Source organism: Macrobrachium rosenbergii, chromosome 41 (assembly GCF_040412425.1).
Source record: "Macrobrachium rosenbergii isolate ZJJX-2024 chromosome 41, ASM4041242v1, whole genome shotgun sequence".
NCBI lineage: Eukaryota > Metazoa > Arthropoda > Malacostraca > Decapoda > Palaemonidae > Macrobrachium > Macrobrachium rosenbergii.
The window spans coordinates 97,027,819-97,047,947 of NC_089781.1; the positions used below are offsets into that span (position 1 = coordinate 97,027,819).

The 20,129-nt window shown below is 35.6% G+C and overlaps 1 protein-coding gene and 1 long non-coding RNA gene across 2 annotated transcripts in view; one reads left to right on the forward strand and one right to left on the reverse strand.

The window, feature by feature from the left end:
- The window catches only part of LOC136827026 (uncharacterized), a 102,050-nt gene that overhangs the window by 20,853 nt on the left and 61,068 nt on the right, over positions 1-20,129 (reverse strand). The window contains exon 4 of the long non-coding RNA XR_010849781.1: positions 1,980-2,062. This is a non-coding gene — a long non-coding RNA (uncharacterized lncRNA). The remainder of the gene's footprint in view (positions 1-1,979; positions 2,063-20,129) is intronic.
- On the forward strand, positions 5,379-19,887 carry LOC136826546 (dopamine D2-like receptor). The gene is made up of 8 exons (XM_067083728.1): positions 5,379-5,456; positions 8,322-8,431; positions 9,360-9,663; positions 10,207-10,398; positions 10,678-10,799; positions 12,510-12,672; positions 16,672-16,888; positions 18,542-19,887. Exons 1-8 carry the CDS (start codon positions 5,379-5,381, stop codon positions 18,757-18,759), a joined length of 1,404 nt encoding a protein of 467 aa, XP_066939829.1. The 3' UTR covers positions 18,760-19,887.

Genomic DNA, 20,129 nt, shown 5'->3' on the forward strand with positions numbered 1-20,129 from the left:
GAAATATCCTACGGAAGAACGCGAAATCCTATCAGCTTCCCATCAGGACAATCTACGTGCAATTCAAAACTGTCTACAGTAGGCATTACCTTAACTCTAATTTCAACTGCATTTGCAGAATAAGGCTAAAAATTATTGATATTTTTATAAAATTGCTAAGCTGACAGTACTTGCACAAGCGTGAAGGATTATTTAGGATGAAAAGTACACACATACCTTGTAAATATGTAGTTTTAATTTATCGTATCCCTATTAGGAAATTCAAATCCATCTCGTCTGTGAGCAACCTGTGTGAAACGTCACTAACCCATAAATGTAAAATATAAAAGTTAATTAGGATTTATCCGATGTTTGAAAGAGCAAACCAAGCGAATCTCCCTCGGGTTTAATCGGGTTTCAAAGTCGTCGTTTTGAATCAGCACATAATCAATAGTGATTAAACGAGCCTTCGAGACAGTTATGATCACACTTGTCTTTTAACTGTCTCGTATTTCAGACTCTATTTCAGACCTGAAAAAAGGTTATTCTGCTGATTGTTCAAGTTAGTTCTCATGTTTTAATCACCTTGTCTTCGAAGAGACCATTTGCCTATTTCATTTCCTTCAATTTTTTAGCATTCAAATTTTCCATCTCTCTCTTATCGTAACTGTTTCAGTTAAGTTAATTGTTATTTATATTTTTAAGAGTATACTCGCATCAACGCGGACGTACAGAATATGTACACAGATAAATATATATACGGTATTTATTAAATACTCACTTTAAAAGAATAGCAAGGAGATAGATAAATGCATAAAGGCGTATTTATAAGACACTCATTTTAAAAGTATAACTAGGAGAGTTATCTGATAAATTAATGTACCAATCTAAGGAAATAATCGACACAACACCAAATTTTGCTTCAAAATATCCCCAAAATTTATTTAAAATTCAAACAAAAATCGAACGCAAAAGCAAATGAAATACTGACCCATGCCCCGCCTTGCTTGCGTCGACCCTATGGCCTGGAAAATCCTCCGACTACTTTTTTCTGTCACTTGCCTTGACCTTACTTGATTTTCCATTCGGCTTTTCGCCGTCGAAAGACGCGTCATTTGCCTCGAGAAAAGGAAGTGAATTTTCTTCTACCTCGGCAGACTTAAATGAATGAGGTACCGTATTTCATTATCTGTCTTTTGGTGTGATACTTTACGATAGCAATAGTAACTGTCTGGTCACCGTCGCATCACAGGTCTTGTGGGAGAGAGAGAGAGAGATCTAGTACCAATCAAATCATTTATTTTTCAAAAATATATAAAAAAAGGTATCATAAACTTTTATTGGCAACAGACTCTGTTACTAAATTACTTGCGATTCTCTCTCTCTCTCTCTCTCTCTCTCTCTCTCTCTCTCTCTCTCTCTCTCTCTCTCTCTCTCTCTCTCTCTCTCTCTCGTCAACAGTCTTGCAATAAATCCTGCCACCTTTCCCTGTGCATAAAATACTCATTTGCCGTTTGCCGCGAGACCATTTATTACTTTTTACAGGTAATCTTTTACCATTTTCATCTCCCTATTCTGGAGCGCCTATGACTCTTCTTGACGCTTGGGTCGTTTCATCGGCAAAGAAAAAATAAGAAAAAAATACCTTATTTATGTACATATATTTGAATATATCCTGTGATATATGGGTATTGGTCTCCTCGTTCACGTCAAAGCGTACCTGATGTATGGGTTCTTCTTTTGTCCGTGCGTGTGCGTGGTTTTTTTTTTTTTTTTTCGAGGGCCTTTCAAAGTACAGTATAAGAGTTTACGGGGCTTTAGCTTTTAGATTTCTAACCTACTGTGAAATGAAAAGTCATTGGTAGTTCATGGATAAGTAGATATGTATTCCGTACCATGAAAATCATTGAGAAACTGTGTGTTTGTGTGTGTGTGTGCGTGCGCGAGGCTCATGCGTCAGTTGGCTTTAAGCAATGTGAAATAAACACGAAATTATTTACCTTACAAACGAAGAAATAAAGTAACGGATGTATCGACAGCTGATGAACCTGGTATTATGCTCTTCTGTCGGTCAATACACTTCCTGAAACATGAAATAGAAGCCATGAAAACTACAATAAATAGGGGGACATACATTTCCAGTCAGCTGTGTGTGTGTGTGTGTGTGTGTGTGTGTGTGTGTGTAATGTGTGTTCTGATGAATCTTGCATTGCTTGTAGCATTACCGTACTGCATGTTTTTGCAATAAATTGCAATGCTGCACTCGTATTCGTGACCTGACTATCAGCCCAAAATACTGTGCATTGTACCCAGATTGATTTCATAAACGCGATAGGAAACGACCATACCTGTCCAAAGCGGTGGCACTTGTCATTCAAGTCTACATTGCTTTATTCTGCCTACAGTACTAGTATGATTTTTAAGTTAAATCTAGCTTTGATTTTCTTACATTGAGGATGATACGTGGGGAATACATTATATTCTATTGCACATATACCCTATCACGGGCTAGGTTTGTTTGACAGAATATAATGTGTTACAAAGTTTGCTAAAATGTAATGACAGCTTTCAGGTCGCAATGCTGTCACTTTTAAAGTTTTCAAAGTAACCCATTTTTGCCCAAATTCATATAGATGAAAAATAAAATAACTAAAATGCAGGATACAATTCAGCGGCTAAAAGAAAACAGATTTTAAAATTTTTTTACGTGGAATTTGTATAGCTGCTCCAAAATGCGTTAGAAATGTGTATTTGTTCTGAAGGTATTCTGACTATCATTCGATTGAAACATCCATTACAATTATTGTTTTTCAATCCTAGGTCAACACGTATGTCTGAACAAAAGGTGAAAGAAAAATACGCCAGCGAAATGCCAGAATGCCGACAAGATTAAAACAAAAGACTGTGTGGTGAAAGGGAACATTTTGCTGTCAAACAAATAGAGCAAATATGATTAGGAACCTGTCTAAATTCTCTCTCTCTCTCTCTCTCTCTCTCTCTCTCTCTCTCTCTCTCTCTCTCTCTCTCTCTCTCTTATTTCAATATGAAAATATATAGAATTTTTCTGAGAAACTAATGTTATTCATTATATCTATATAAAAAGATAAAATAAAGAGTTTGTTTGAAATCTAGTCTCTCTCTCTCTCTCTCTCTCTCTCTCTCTCTCTCTCTCTCTCTCTCTCTCTCTCTCTCTCTCTCTCTCTATATATATATATATATATATATATATATATATATATATATATATATATATATATATATATATATATATATATATATATATATATATATATATATATATATATATATATACATATATATATATATACATATATATAATATATATATATTATTTATATATATACGTGTGTGTCTGTCAGTGTCTTCAATTTTATCGAATAACAAACGACTTTTCTAAAGAAGCAAGGCGTACACAGTACTGTATACAGTAATTCTTCAACATTAAAAATTTCCGATCTAGGGTGCGCTTGTTAGTTCATCATAAAAAAAAAAGCAATTACATTACTTCGAGTACAAAGCATAAAAAAAATACCACGAAGCCCCCAGCTGTTGATTACCTCAACAATAACGAAGTGACGTCACGCACACCCGATGGACAAGTTCGTAATTCCCATCCAGAAAGATATTGCGAAAGAGTCGTTGATGATTGCAAAGTTTATTTTGCTCTCAGGAATTTATTTTTACCCCTTTCCTTTAAATATACGACAGGTCCTCGAGACTTCCCTACCTAAACACGGATGACTGTCGTCAAAAAAATATAAACTAAAAATTCGCTGCGCGAAACGTGAGGTAATTCTTGCCGTTCGGGTTTTAATATAAAATGTTGCGGTGTCCAAACAATGCATTTATTACTCGGCTCTTTTGTGACGGCACAATGGCTGTCTATCCGGCATTGTGGCATTAAGAAAGAAACCTGATTAAATGACTCGTTTGCGTAAAAAGAGAGAGAGAGAGAGAGAGAGAGAGAGAGAGAGAGAGAGAGAGAGAGAGAGAGAGAGGTTCATTATTCGAGGGAGAAAAGGGACGGAGATAATCTATACCAAAAGAGTGGGAGGAACACGTTGATTAAATTCCTGGATTGCCTGAGAGAAAAAAAAACTGTTGACAAGGTGTTTGCGTCATTGCAGATAGGCTGACGTTTGTTGACAGTCTTCTGAAGGTCACATTACAATAATTACAGTGTTATTGTACTTTTATTTAACGTTAATAAACGTCTGTCTTTTTCACAAACACTGATAACCAACAGAACTACACAAGAATATCTCTTGACAAATACACAGTTCAAAACGTATATCTGTCTAGAAAGGAAGTCATAATATTTCGTTTTAGTACAAAAATTACAGCTAATTAGCCATAGGAGGCTATGGTGGACAAAATACAAAAGAATTTTTCTTGAGAAATCGTTAATTCTTTTGATTTTATATTCTGCTTATGACAGCTTCTTATATATTGTTTTCCGCAAGTACGAAATGCTGGGGGTCCAGCTATTTTGGGTCTTAATACAAATAGAATGAAACCTACAATAATATTCTGCATTGACAACCAAGCTTCAAAACAAAACAATGGTTTTTAATCGAAAACTTTGCTCTTGAAAAATCATCTGTAGGAGATATCAGCAGTGAATTAAAGAATACCATTCAATAATTCTCCCTATTATCTAAAATGTTTTTTATTATTTCCTGAAAAGTTAAGCGTATATGTTTTATTTTTTATTTGTCATTCATATTAATATTCCTATCCACATATTAATAGATGCTATTTATAGTATATCTGTGAACATTCCTTAAATTGCCTTAAAGAAAATTCCTCAATAACCCGAATAGCTCTTGTTTTAGATCGTGGTATATTTTTACCAGTTTCAGATTAAACTGACAAACTGCCAACAACGCATTGATAAAAATGAGATGAAAGCAAGCTAGTAACTCGAACATCAGAACTCTTGTCACGCCTTTTGACCTTCTGTCGTCCCTGAATAGTTGAAAGTTCTACCATGTTCGCCTCCAGAGGACGCTGCTGACAAGCGGACAGCCAAAATAGCCCGGTTTTTTAGTGCGCCGAAACCGACGTGGGCTCCTGGTTTGACGATTAGGCATCTTGTCAGTGTTCTCCCAGGTTATACCGTTTGTTCGCATCTTTTGTCTTTTTGATTAACTATCCGCAAGATTTTATATCCCTATGGAAAATGCCGTATAGAGAAAAGTTTGCGTGAAAAGGAATGGAATGGAATATAAAATTTAGGCCAAGGCCAAGTGCTGAGACCTCTTTAGTCAATCAGCGCTGAAAGGGAAACTGTGAGTAAAACGGTTTTAAAAGAAAACCTCGCAGCTGAACTATGAAACAGTTGTTAGGAGAGGCTGGAAAGAAAGATGGAAGAGACTATGAACGGAGGTACACTAAAAGGAATGAAAGGGGTTGCAGCAAGGGGCCGAAGAGACTCTGCTAAGAACCTTATATACGTAATGCCTACTACAGTGCACCGCATGAGGAGCACTGACGGCACTACTTTCCTACGGGGAGCACATTATGCTTTCTGAAAGAAGTGTAAGTTCCTGCTGCTACCATTTTCATTGTTAAATCCTTGTTCCTGTTATTAGAGTAAATAATGGTGATTCCCTCACCATTATAATACTGGCTCAGAAAACAAAAAAAATTAAATGGGAAAAGTAAGTCGTTGTTCATATGAACTGCAGGAGTAAATTACAGATACGGCAATATTCACAAACGTCATCTCCCTACGATTCGATTCTTGCCGTTGGTAAAATCTCTGAACGATTGGCTTTCCCGAAATTTTTTCTGAAACTCGTATATAGAGCTACTGAAGAATATATGACCGAGTAGAATCCAGCTATTATCACACCCAACAACAGCTTCGTTAATATTTTCTGCTCCTTTTCGTTGATCATAGTGGATATAAATGTTGTAAAGACAAACTTTTAAAATGAAGCAAGAATTACTATAATGGTATAATTCTGCTTGCGTTTGTTACAAATAGATATGTAATTTTTCATTTTGTTAACATTTGCCTTATCAAATCAATATCAGAAGTCTCAACAGTTTATGAAATTCATTTGACAGCAAAGCAAAACACATTGGCTATATATATATATATATATATATATATATATATATATATATATATGGCTGTGTGTTCGTGTGCGCGAGCAAGCATTCTTCCTCTTAAGTGAATAAACAAAAACATTATCACACCATTAATAAATAACACATCAAATGTGAGTTCATTGTTCCAACGCACAAGCAGCTTCTTAGAACAGGCGAATTCAAGGTACTCCGGTATCGAATTGCCGTTATTACAGTGCAATTTGCGTCTGGGTGACGGAGCACCAAGAGCCTGCAATTGGTACTTAACCCGGAACATTGCGTAAGGTCTCCTTCTGAAATAATGGGTCATTAAGAATAACCTCACGTACTGCCATTCAAAATCCAGTGACGTGAATTTCCGGCTTTCGAGCTAAAAATAGTCTTGGTTTTTGTGATTTTACCAAATTAAAAGTCATTAATATAATTTTTCTTTCTTGTTGCGTAACTGTGAAATGTAGACAGATAGGTAAATAGATTATATATACATATATATACATACATAGATATATATATATATATATATATATATATATATATATATATATATATATATATATATATATATATATATATATATATATATATATATATATATATATATATATACACACACACACAAAATTACTAATCATTAAAAGTCGTTTATTTCACTGTTTATGCTAAGCTGACACAGTGCGTTTATCAAAATGAAGTTGCTTGAAAAATTCTCTCTCTCTCTCTCTCTCTCTCTCTCTCTCTCTCTCTCTCTCTCTCTCTCTCTCTCTCTCTCTCTCTCTCAAGATTTGCATCTGTTAAAAAAAACTCTTAGCATCACATTTTCTATGCTCTGCCATCTTGACCGTTCTCTTTCAAAATTGTTCTGGGCCAACTGTTCAAATAATATTTTTCATGATGCTTTCAGCTGACTTGGTTAAAGAACCAGACATTCGAATGTCAAAAAATAGTTTTGCTGTAACTATTCACAGCCATTGCATGAACATTTTCCATATATGAGAATCAGTATTTGTAACAAATCTGAGATAATACGTTGTAAATGTTACATCAAACATTGAAACTGACAACGGATCACATAACCAACGCTTCGGGATTTTGCAAGTAGATCTAGGCTATATTGGTACGGCATTCAAGTACAACGTGTGAATGATTTCAATTATCCTTATTTTGACTCCTGCCCAAGTGGAAATCGCGTCTAAAAATTTACTTCAAGAGCCAAGCATTACAAAGCAAATATGAGTGATTGTTTGGACGTAGAATTCGTGATGATTTCATATAAATGTGGACTCTTTTTTTAAATTTATCTTAATGATTTTTTCTTAAAGTTTTTTTAACACGAGTTCAAAAACCTCTGGACGTGTGGTATTTACAAATGATATATAATTTATCGCAGCTATGAGAACTTAAATAGCAATAAATCTGCTAAATTCTGGGATTGCCCCATCGACCCTTTGCTCCAAATTCTTTAACAAACCACTGTGAAGTTTTTTTTTTTCTCTGATGGGCTGTTTAATGTCCTTTCGTGGTTTTATCTGTAAGCAAGGGAGACCAAAACTTAATTGGTCAGACCATATTTCATTTTGATTTTGTCATAGAATTAACAAACTACTTTTGTTTCTATTTTTTACTGCTGAAAATTTTTTTTTATTGACCTGACCTGTTGGTTATTGCTAGTGGCCCCGAAGTATGTACGGTTTTAAACGAAGACCAGAGATGCTGACGACGAGGAATGTCCGCCGAAATTCCCGGCGGTATTTTCCACTTTTCGTTGTTAGGCCTTTGCCTGGAGGGAAATTGAGTCTCTCTCTCTCTCTCTCTCTCTCTCTCTCTCTTTGTTTTAAGGTTTTCTCTCTCTCTCCCCTTTGTTACAAGGTTTTCCGTATTCTCTCTGATGTACAAGCTCTCTCTCTCTCTATATATATATATATAATATATAATATATATATATATATATATATATATATATATATATATATATATATATATATATATATATATATATATATATATATATATATATATATATATATATATGTGTGTGTGTGTGTGTGTGTGTACAGAGATAGAGAGAGAGAGAGCTTTTTCCGTTGCAATTATTATAACAGACCGTTACGAAGTTCAATAACAGAAATCAGCGGTAACGACACACAAAGAAGTCGTGTGTAATATCATGTTGTTATATCAAGCAAACTCATTCCAAATTCTAAAAGCGTGTCTTTCCCTTTCAGCTGTCTTCATACTGGGAGTTGGGGCCCATCGTATGCGATCTCTACATTTCCACGGACGTCGTGTGTTCGACTTCCTCCATCTTCAACTTGGTCGCTATTAGCATAGACAGGTAAGACTTGGGATTGTTAGTAGCTCTCGGTAGAAAAGGGTAGGACCTGGGATTGTACGCGATTGTTAGTATAGCTCTTAGTATGAAAAGATGGGGCCTGGGGATAGTTAGTAGCTCTCGGTTTGGGCAGGTAAGACCTGGGATTGTTAGCGTCTGTGGGTGTGGACAGGTAGGACCCGGGATTGTTAGTAACCTCAGTGGAAAAAGGGAGGACCTGGAATTGTTAGTAGCTCTCAGTCTAGACGGGTAGGACCTGGAATTGTAAGTAGCTCTAGGCTCTAGGTATAGAAAGGCGAGACATTGGATTGTTAGTAGCTCTCAGTATCCACAGATTTTAACCCGTAAATCTTGCTATAACTCCCTGTTTCATTTTTATCATGTCTTTTAATTTTTCATTTGAATTTCATTGCCCATCTCATTCTGCCCACTGTACCCATTCTCTCACCATTGGCCCATCTTTCTGGGTCCCATTTAAACCTTAATTTTGTTTACGCTTACCCTGCACTTTCTCTTCTTGTAAAAACCTTCACTCTTTCACTAATCTCTGCAGCTTCTCGTCACTACCTCCAATCAGTACTGCATCACCCGCACCCATCTAGCATTCCGTCTTTCATTCGAGACCCAGCGTTCAATATCTTTATTAGGAATTATTATCATTATTATTATCCATACGATGAACCCTATTCGTATGGAACAAGGCCACAAGGGCCGTTGACTTGAAATTCAAGCTTCCAAAGAATATGGTGTTCATTCGTAAGTTACATAGGGCAATAGGAAATGATGATGTGATCAAAAGTAGAATTTCAGTGAAATCTGACAAACTCAAAGACCCAGAGTTCAATATCCTGTATGATCCGGTTGAAAAATGATGATGAAACGTGAATGGATTCCAGCGAAACCGAAACGCTCAGTGACGTCATCTTTCCAGGTACATAGCGGTCACGCAGCCCATCAAATACGCGCACACGAAAAACAACAAGAGAATAGTTTTAACGATCATCATCATCTGGTTCGTGTCGGCGATCATCGGCCTGCCGCTCATCTTCGTGAACCAGTGGAAGGGGACCAAGAAGGACCCGAACTCGTCCTCGGAGGAGTGTCGTGGGGAGGGATTCGACGACTCGGCCAACCACTGCACCTTCGTCAACGCCGATTTCATCCTCTATTCCTCGCTCTTCTCCTTCTACATCCCCTGCATCGTCATGATTTACCTCTACATCAGAATTTTTAAGGTGCGTTGGAGGTGGGGCGTGTGTGTGTGTGTGTGTGGAGGGATTGTTACATTTATTCTCATGGGCGTACACATATATATGGACTTTACAATTACCTATGCATTAATAAATATTTATAAATTTTAAATATGCCCTTGATATATACAAGCTGACACCTTATGTTCAGCAAAATTATTTTTAGCATTATTTTGTCTTTAATGTATACGTAATTGTAAAATAGTTGCTCTGATTACGTATCAAATAACTCAAGTTAATAAGTAATATATATATATATATATATATATATATATATATATATATATATATATATATATATATATATATATATATATATATACATATATATATACATACATATATATATATATATATATACATACATACATATATATATATATAGTATGTATAAAAACTATTAACACAAAATCGAAACAAAAGTTTAAAAGTCTCTCTCTCTCTCTCTCTCTCTCTCTCTCTCTCTCTCTCTCTCTCTCTCTCTCTCTCTCTCTCTCTCTCTCATATCAGGACTACTCCGTTTTCCAGGCATTGAAAGAGCGAGCAAGGAAGAAGAAACCGAAGCAGAGCGAGATAAAAGCAGGAAGCGTCATAGAAAACGTAGCCCAAACGAGAAAGTTAGCGGAGACTACTCTAGGTACGGAAGTTCCACCTCCCGCTAACAAGTCAACCGTCCTCATTGAAGAGGACAAAAATACAAATAACACTAGTAATAGTCAGGTAAGGGAGGACTGTCTTAGATTTAATTATAGTGGTTATGATGCTGGTTATATATATATATATATATATATATATATATATATATATATATATATATATATATATATATATATATATATATATATATATATATATATATATATATATATATATATATATATATATATATATATATACATATATATATAATCTGAAAAGAAAGAGATAATTCACTTGCTATTATAAAGACAGAACCTTAATTCATGTGAAATTTTCTAACGGGTCCTGAAATCTTTGTAGGATGAAGATGAGGAAGAAGGAGACGAGGCAGCGATAGGATTGGAAGGAGCGGAGAATTGCCATATCATTAAAAACCCTAAAACTCAAGATCTAGTCCTAACCCCTCTTAAAGAGGAAAAGGAGTAAGTATGGGTATTCGTATATTTGTGGATAATGGATACGCAATCACTTCGTTGTATTATGCATTTTTGTTTGTTTACATAAATACTATCCATAATTTTATTTTCAATTTAATTACATAGGTCAAAAGCCTAATAATATTATTAACTGAAAGTTCAATCTTCAAATCAGGTGATTTTTCTCAAACGAAAGATTAATTAATTTTTAACAGGTAATGAATATTACTGGTGCCAAATGATCATTAAGAGAAATAATTGCATGAATCCTTTACCAAGGTGACATATTTTGGGCGGATTTTTCACCAACTATGAGAATGGTTTCAATAGAAAAATTTTAGTATCTGCAGCAAAAAACATTGTTATTTGTACATTTTCAGCACTTGTACGATCTTGGGTGTGTGTGTTGATATATGCTATAGCTTTTATTCCTTTATTTGTTCAGTATCACTTAGTGTAAAAGTGAATTTATTTGTTTAAGAAAGCAAGTCCCATAATCCCATCTCTGTTCTTTGAAAACCTCACTTTAAATAACTCTTAAACACGATAATAATATAAATCTTTAAATACATCATGAGCATCAATATGAAAAAAGCATGAAGAAGCAGAAATCTGAAATTTCCTCGGTTTTCAGATCAAAACGCAGAATATTTTATATCCTCATCTGACAAAAAAAAAAAAAAAAATAAAATCAGGGTTATCGTTCGTAATTACTGTGCCAGCGAAAGCAACAATACCTGGAATTGGCTTCCTGTTATTAATGAATTAAACTCACGTGGGCGTCATTTGAAATTCAAGTGAATTCAGTTTATCATCGTGCTCATTTGGGCGCGAAATCAATTTCATTATGGGCCCTTGTTAAACCAGTTTTGTTCCGAATATGTTTGCACCGATCGGGAATCACGTTACAGATTTATTGACGGGTGTCATGATGGGGGATGGGGGAGAGGGTGACGTTGCTTGCTGATTTTCAACACTTGAGTGACTGTGATTTTGTGCGTTGGTAAGAATTTCGTTGGATTTTGTTTAGTTTTGTGTCACTGCTAATATATGCTCATTATCACTATGGAGTCAAATTTTAATAATGATATTGTTACCAATATCATTATTGTTATTATCCATAATGTTCTTGTTGTTTGGTTCTCTTCGTTATTATTATTATTATTATTATTATTATTATTATTATTATTAGTAGTAGTAGTAGTAGTAGTAGTAGTAGTAGTAGTAGTAGTAGTAGTAGTAGTAGTAGTAGTAAATACCTCCGGAATTAACGCTCACATAAAAACTAGTAATAGATCAATAGCAGAAACGATGCAATAATTAATATCAATAAATAAATAAATAAAATAAATATATATATACTGTATATATATGTATATGTATATATATTTAGAATCTACTGGTCAGCTTTTACCAGAAACGTATGTAGTTGCTAATAAACACAATGCCCTCTTAACTTCTCGATTTCTTCACATTTTGGAAACGCTTGTTACTACTAAGCGTAGATCCAAATGAATCATGAAGTTAAGAGGTTAATAAAACTACACACGCACACACACACACACACACACACACACACACACACACACACACACACACACACACACACACACACACACACACATTATTCCTTCTCATTTCAGGTAAAAGATAACTTAAAAAAAGAAACCATATCAAATAAATTCAACATAATCAACAAAGCCCTTGCCCTTCCAGGTCCAGTGAGGCAAGCGGTGCCCCAACTTCCGTCCAATCCAGTAGGAACGGTGCCGCCGAGGGCATGAGGGTGCTACCTGGAGAGGGTGCTAACAGGTGTAACCAAAACCAACAGCCATCTTCGCCGAGACAGGCGTTGCTCATTAAGCAGAAGAAAGTCAAGGTAACTGGGCCTCAGGTCGAATAATAAAAATGAATTAAAATCACGGGGAGAAAGTCAAGGTAGCTGGATCTCAAGTTGAATAATAAAAATGAACTAAAATCACGGGAAGAAAGTCAAGGTAACTGGGCCTCAGGTAGAATAATAAAAATGAATTAAAATCACGGGAAGAAAGTCAAGGTAGCTGGGTCTTAAGCTGAATAATAAAAATGAATTAAAATCACGGGAAGAAAGTCACGGTAGCTGGGTCTCAAGTTGAATAATAAAAATGAATTAAAATCACGGGGAGAAAGTCAAGGTAACTGGGCCTCAGGTCGAATAATAAAAATGAATTAAAATCACGGGAAGAAAGTCACGGTAGCTGGGTCTCAGGTTGCATAATAAAAATGAATTAAAATCACGGGAAGAAAGTCAAGGTAGCTGGGTCTCAAGTTGCATAATAAAAATGAATTAAAATCACGGGAAGAAAGTCAAGGTAGCTGGGTCTCAAGTTGAATAATAAAAATGAATTAAAATCACGGGAAGAAAGTCAAGGTAGCTGGGTCTCAGGTCGAATAATAAAAATGAATTAAAATCACGGGAAGAAAGTCACGGTAGCTGGGTCTCAAGTTGCATAATAAAAATGAATTAAAATCACGGGAAGAAAGTCAAGGTAGCTGGGTCTCAAGTTGAATAATAAAAATGAATTAAAATCACGGGAAGAAAGTCAAGGTAACTGGGCCTCAGGTCGAATAATAAAAATGAATTAAAATCACGGGAAGAAAGTCAAGGTAGCTGGGTCTCAAGTTGCATAATAAAAATGAATTAAAATCACGGGAAGAAAGTCAAGGTAGCTGGGTCTCAAGTTGAATAATAAAAATGAATTAAAATCACGGGAAGAAAGTCAAGGTAACTGGGCCTCAGGTCGAATAATAAAAATGAATTAAAATCACGGGAAGAAAGTCAAGGTAGCTGGGTCTCAAGTTGAATAACAAAAATGAATTAAAATCACGGGAAGAAAGTCACGGTAGCTGGGTCTCAAGCTGAATAATAAAAATGATTTAAAATCACGGGAAGAAAGTCACGGTAGCTGGGTCTCAAGCTGAATAATAAAAATGAATTAAAATCACGGGAAGAAAGTCAAGGTAGCTGGGTCTCAAGTTGAATAATAGAAATTAATTAAAATCACGGGAAGAAAGTCACGGTAGCTGGGTCTCAAGTTGAATAATAAAAATGAATTAAAATCACGGGAAGAAAGTCAAGGTAGCTGGGTCTCAAGTTGAATAATAAAAATGAATTAAAATCACGGGAAGAAAGTCAAGGTAGCTGGGTCTCAAGTTGAATAATAAAAATGAATTAAAATCACGGGAAGAAAGTCAAGGTAGCTGGATCTCAAGTTGAATAATAAAAATGAATTAAAATCACGGGAAGAAAGTCAAGGTAGCTGGGTCTCAAACTGAATAATAAAAATGAATTAAAATCACGGGAAGAAAGTCAAGGTAGCTGGGTCTCAAGCTGAATAATAAAAATGAATTAAAATCACGGGAAGAAAATCACGGTAGCTGGGTCTCAAGTTGAATAATAAAAATGAATTAAAATCACTGGAAGAAAGTCAAGGTAGCTGGATCTCAAGTTGAATAATAAAAATGAATTAAAATCACGGGAAGAAAGTCAAGGTAGCTGGGTCTCAAGTTGAATAATAAAAATGAATTAAAATCACGGGAAGAAAGTCAAGGTTGCTGGGTCTCAAGCTGAATAATAAAAATGAATTAAAATCACGGGAAGAAAATCACGGTAGCTGGGTCTCAAGTTGAATAATAAAAATGAATTAAAATCACTGGAAGAAAGTCAAGGTAGCTGGGTCTCAAGCTGAATAATAAAAATGAATTAAAATCACTGGAAGAAAGTCAAGGTAGCTGGGTCTCAAGTTGAATAATAAAAATTAATTATAATCACGGGAAGAAAGTCAAGGTCTCAATGACAACTGAATTAAAATACTATAGATGGAAGTCAAGGTAACTGGGTCTGAATTCTATTTTAAGAAATTAATTAAAAACAGGGGAAGAAGTCAAGGTAATTGAGCCTCAATTCAATTAAAAAATAATTATCTTCAAGGGAAGAAAGTCAAGGTAACTGGGTCTCATTTCAGTTTTTAAAAATTAATTCAAAGAAGGGAGGAGCGTCAAGGTAACTGGGTCTCAGGGCGATTAAAAAATGAATTAAAATTGGGGGAAGAAAGTCAAGATTTCATTGGATGTTGAATTCAAATTGATGGAAGCAAGTCAAAGTAACTGGTCTCAGATCGATTAAAAATGCTGAATTAAGAGCAGGGGAAGAAAGCCAAGGTCTCAATGGAAACTGAATCAAAATTGATGGAAGTAAATCAAGGTAACTGGGTCTCAGGTCGATTAAAAGTGTTGAATTAAGAGCAGGGGAAGAAAATCAAGGTTTCAATGACAACTAAATTAAAATGAATGGAAGAAAGTCGAGGTAACCCGAGTCTCATTTCAGTCCCCATAAAATTGTTAAAATTAGGGGAAGAAAGTCAAGATCTCAGTGGCAATTGAATTATACTTGAGAGAAGAAAGTCAAGGTAACTGGGTCTCAATTCAATCCAAAAAACTTTCATTAAAATCAGGGGAAGAAAGTCAAGAAATAGGGTCTCAACTCAGTGAAAATATAATTGAATTAAAAGTACTGCGGATGACCCAGTATTAAATATTTTTACATACATTCGCCATGGAAAGTTTTAAGCAGAATTTAGGAAAGTTATGTTAACGGTCTCAGCTCACTGAAGAGCAGTTAGAATGACTCAAAATTAAAGTTTATTAATTCTTGAAGGAAAACTTGACAAATGCTTCACTGAAATCACTTAGGATAACTCAGAAGCGACAGTTGGGTTTAACTATAAACTAAGTAAGGAAAACCAAAAACAAATTAAAAAATCAATATAAGAAAAGAACGGAGTATGGAATTCAGATAAAATCAATAGAGAAAATTCAAAATAAAATGTTGAATTAAGTTCAGATCAATAAGGGAAAGCAAACTAATGTTCTGAATCTATTTACAAGTAATAATGAAGACGCAAAATGAAATTCTGGAATAAAATAAGAAATTATAAAGAGGAAAACACTCCTTAATTCCAACTGGAAACAGAAACTCAAGATAGTATGCTCAATTTGGTCAAAACCAATCAGATAACAAGAATACAGATGTTTTATATGAATCAGATCAACCAGGCCAACTATATTTAGATCCACGGTAAGTGGTCTGGCTAGAAAAATGAGCTCATGAAAGCTTATTTACTTCCATAGCAAGTGTCCAACTGGGTCACTTCTCACATTAAACCACTCGTCTCACGCAAAATGAAGTTAATTTACATACGAATGCCTGATTCAACTTCAGTTATATTTAACTCTCAAGATTTATTTAAAGATTTCATCATAAACTCTTGAATTATTATACGCTTCATGGAAAGTGTTCATTTTAGATACCTGCCTTTTGAAACGTTATTCGTCTTTCTCGTCTCTAATCAGGTTCCCTGATGATTTGTACATAATTATCTCTAGTTTTCCTACGATAACACGAAGCTATAAATGTGCATTTAATTTACTGGTTCGATATTCCAAACCGGCGTCACATTTATCATTGCCATCTACACCCATTGGGCGTTCATATATAAATAGTTGTGAAACAATATTTGAAAGAACATGAATCATGTTCAACTGATTAATGAAACATGTAACTACATATACGAATGACTTATATTTACAAGTATTAAGCCACAAAGACTCTTTCTCATTAAATTCTCTATATCTAAGGTGTACTGCATTTGATATTAAATGATATTCGTGGGATTTATATATATATATATATATATATATATATATATATATATATATATATATATATATATATATATATATATATATGATTGATTAGACAAACCAATGGGATTATAATAACGTTCCTATAGCCCATGTATTATCATCGCATCCCTAAAACCTGACTGCGCCCTTCCAGATACAGTCCAAACGCAACGGCGCCGCCGGGGGCCGCGGCACGGAAGCTGCGGCGGCAGCCGCGGCCGAAACCGGAGAGCTGCTGGAGAAGAAGGACAAAAAGGCCTCCTCGGCTCGCTTCACCATCTACAAAGTCAATAAAGCGAGCAAGAAGAAGAGGGAGAAGTCGTCCGCGAAGAAGGAGAGAAAGGCCACCAAAACGCTCGCCATAGTCTTGGGTGAGGGAAAAATTTTATATTTAATATTAGTCTTTTCGCTCTTGCCCTTAAGGGAAGGAGGTGGGACGGCTTCTTCAGTCTCCCGGGACTTACTTCACTGGGGTTTGGGGGTCTCAGGGTACATTTATTTATCAAGAGAAGGCGCGCGTGTAAGGCTGAATGCGTATGCTTATTGTGGGGATAACGCATGTGACTGTCAGCGCCCTCTGTAAAGAAATGTATGCCGAGATGCATACTATTGGCAACAGTTATAAAAAAAGGGAAATTACACTTCATTAGCCATGACAAATAACTACGTCTTTTAAGGTCGTAATCATCTTGTATCTTCCAACAAGTTTATCCCAGTCATTTGCATTTTTCGGTAAGATTAAAAGAGAATAGGGTTGATTTTAGATATTGGCAAATTTAAATTTTCCATAAAAAAATTAAATGTTCATGAACGCATGCGCCGGGAATTTCAATCGGTGTCATTTTCCAGTGACCTTTTTCTACACTGCATTCAGTATAAAAAACCAGAAGGGATAATTATCATTAATAACACGCGAAGTAAACCAAAAGAACAACCACGAGATTTAAAAGCAAGCGAAGCGCCCTCTGCAGAGAAAACAAGGAAATGTAAAAAGCCAGAACGACTATATAAAAAAAATACGCGCACCGATGTTTTACGCAGCAAGGCAGCGCCCACCCTTCTTCAATTAGCGCCAACCTGGAAAAACTAATTTAGCGGAAGATGCGAAGATTAAGGCTTGGGATTTTATTAGTTATCGGTTCGGGCGTTAAACGAAGTATTGGCACCGGCCAGGCTCTCCTAATAAATGTTTCCTCCCTACCTACCCACCTTGCTTGCTTTTATTTGTGTGCGAGAGCGTGCATGTGCTTGTTTGTTTGTTTCTAATGGCCAGGTACTATACGTGTGTTAACTTGAAGAGTGTTGAGTCCTCTGTTCCTGGGTGTGTTTTGTGCAAGTGTGTGTGCATGTGCTTGTTTCGAAAGTAAATTTACCATACGCACATATTGGGTGTTTTTTAAGTAGCCGAAACACACACACACACACACACACACACACACACACACACACGTTCTATACTGTTCTCCTTCCTTTTCCCTCCCCTATACAATATTAATCCCATTTTTCTGTGGGGATCGGGTGTTACTGTCTTCCTTCTTCATAAATTTTGATCCTAGGCTTTGTTGTTTGCTCTTAACAAAGTTTTGTTTCTTGCTAAGTTCAGCTTTACGTTACTGAGTATCAGTTTTGTTAAGGTTAATGATAATGGTTAAAGTATGTCTTTGGTTATCAAAGAATTTATCGATTTTTCAGTGAACAAACAATTAAGGTTATTACATTTACCAGAAAGTTTAGCAAAATTTTGTTTTTGAAAGAGATCACTTAACCATTATTGTTTGTGCTGTGAATTGTGTTTGTAAGTAAGCGGAAGCTCGTATCAGTACCACGATAATGAAAATTATCATTTGTTCATTGTAACTAAGGTTGAAGACAGCTTAGATGAAGTTAATATTACTTGCAGATCATGCATTTGTTTATCATTAGCAAAACCCCTCAAGTTTTCTCTGAACCGTTTTTCAAAATTAGTGTGCAGTGCTTTTTAGAAGTGCAAATACAGGCTTTACAACACAGTCCTTCCATTGCAGGAGCCTTCCTGGTGTGCTGGGTGCCGTTCTTCACTTGCAACATCCTCGATGCAATTAGCAAGAAGACGGGCAACACCAGCTTAGAGCCGGGCATGACAGCCTTCGTTCTAACCACGTGGATCGGGTACATGAACTCATTCTTAAACCCCGTCATCTACACCATTTTCAACCCGGAGTTTCGAAAAGCCTTCAAGAAGATTCTGGTTTGCCAGAGCTAGCTGTGGTTCGAATCACCATATCAGTGTGTTGTTGTGGACTGCCCGAACTCTGTCAAAATGGCAGAGTTTGCATTTTGTATTCAAAAATGCTTCTACCACTACTATTACTACTTAGTGTTCGCAATTTAGATGGTCGATTTTTCTTTCAAATGAGAGATTTTATCTTTTTTCTTGGTTTTTTATTTTTAATGAGAGCGTGCGTGTCAGTGTTAGGCGGTGTCTTTCTTCGTGCGTGTATAATAAATTCGTGTTGGAGTGTAACAGAATCGGGTCCTGGTACCTGGTTCGTTTACTTGTAAGAGGTGGTGATGATGATGATGATAATGATATCTATTCCTTGTGTCGGAAGTTTTTCTAAACATTTCATGTCCAGAAATAATGATGTGTCGTGTAAAAAATAAAACTTTTAACTAAGTACTTGTGTACCTTTGGCATTAACTGTCCCAGTGACCTGCTGGGCGTTGCAGTGCTAGAAGTGACATTTTTCCAAAAGCCGAAGCAACCAAACGAAGAAATTATCCAACAGGAATATGCTAGTTCTCTTTTATTGTCAAAGAGACGAATGAAAACTAAATAATGTAGCAAAGGAAACTAGTAAGAACTCTTTTAATCTAACTCATGTACATGGCCACAATCAATGTGACTTTGCACAGTGTCATGTGAACAGTGAGTTTCTAGACATTAAATATTCATTGTTGTGGGTGTACACACTTACAGGCAGCTTTGGTGTAAAGTGAAAACCTTGAGTACTTTAATCGACATTTCATAAATACTGAAAGGTCTCTGAACTCCGTTTGAAGAAGTTTAGTGATGTTATTCGAATGGCTGAAAGGTTCTTAATCAAGCAAGACTGCGAATTCATGAGATGTTATTCGATAAATTATTCATTTCAATGGAATGTTGGACTATAATTATTTTAAGAAAATAAAAACTGCCGTACATTATGCAACGAAATGCTGATTAAGGCCAATAAAAGCTGCCCTTCCTAACACATTCGGCTGAGATCACTTTGATATCACCAACTGCCGAGAGGAATGTAATGATTTAATTGGAAGTTTCCGCCTGGAAAAATTGAGAATCAGTGCTATAAATACCAATAAACAAAATGAATTCCGGCAATCATTCCATCATTTCATATTATAACTGCAGAGTGTGATTTTCACGAATTGATTTCTGGTCATATTATTTCGAGTCCAACTTTAGTTAGGATTAATTGAATCCAGTTGTTTGTTTCGGCGGTGTTTGAATTAGAAAAAAAAAGCCTGGGAGAAGGACGAAAAGTGATGAATGGAGGTCACTAATTGGCGATTTCATTATGAAAAGAATTCGAAGCTTCCAGGTCGCCTGTTGAATCATAATGAAAATGATTT

Excerpts from the sequence above, each read along its gene's own strand:
- LOC136826546 (XM_067083728.1), top strand. The coding sequence starts at position 5,379 with ATGAACGGAGGTACACTAAAAGGAATGAAAGGGGTTGCAGCAAGGGGC. Across the intron at positions 5,457-8,321 it reads CTGCTAAGAACCTTATATAC|CTGTCTTCATACTGGGAGTT; the intron begins GTAATGCCTACT and ends TTTCCCTTTCAG. Across the intron at positions 10,800-12,509 it reads CCTCTTAAAGAGGAAAAGGA|GTCCAGTGAGGCAAGCGGTG; the intron begins GTAAGTATGGGT and ends TTGCCCTTCCAG.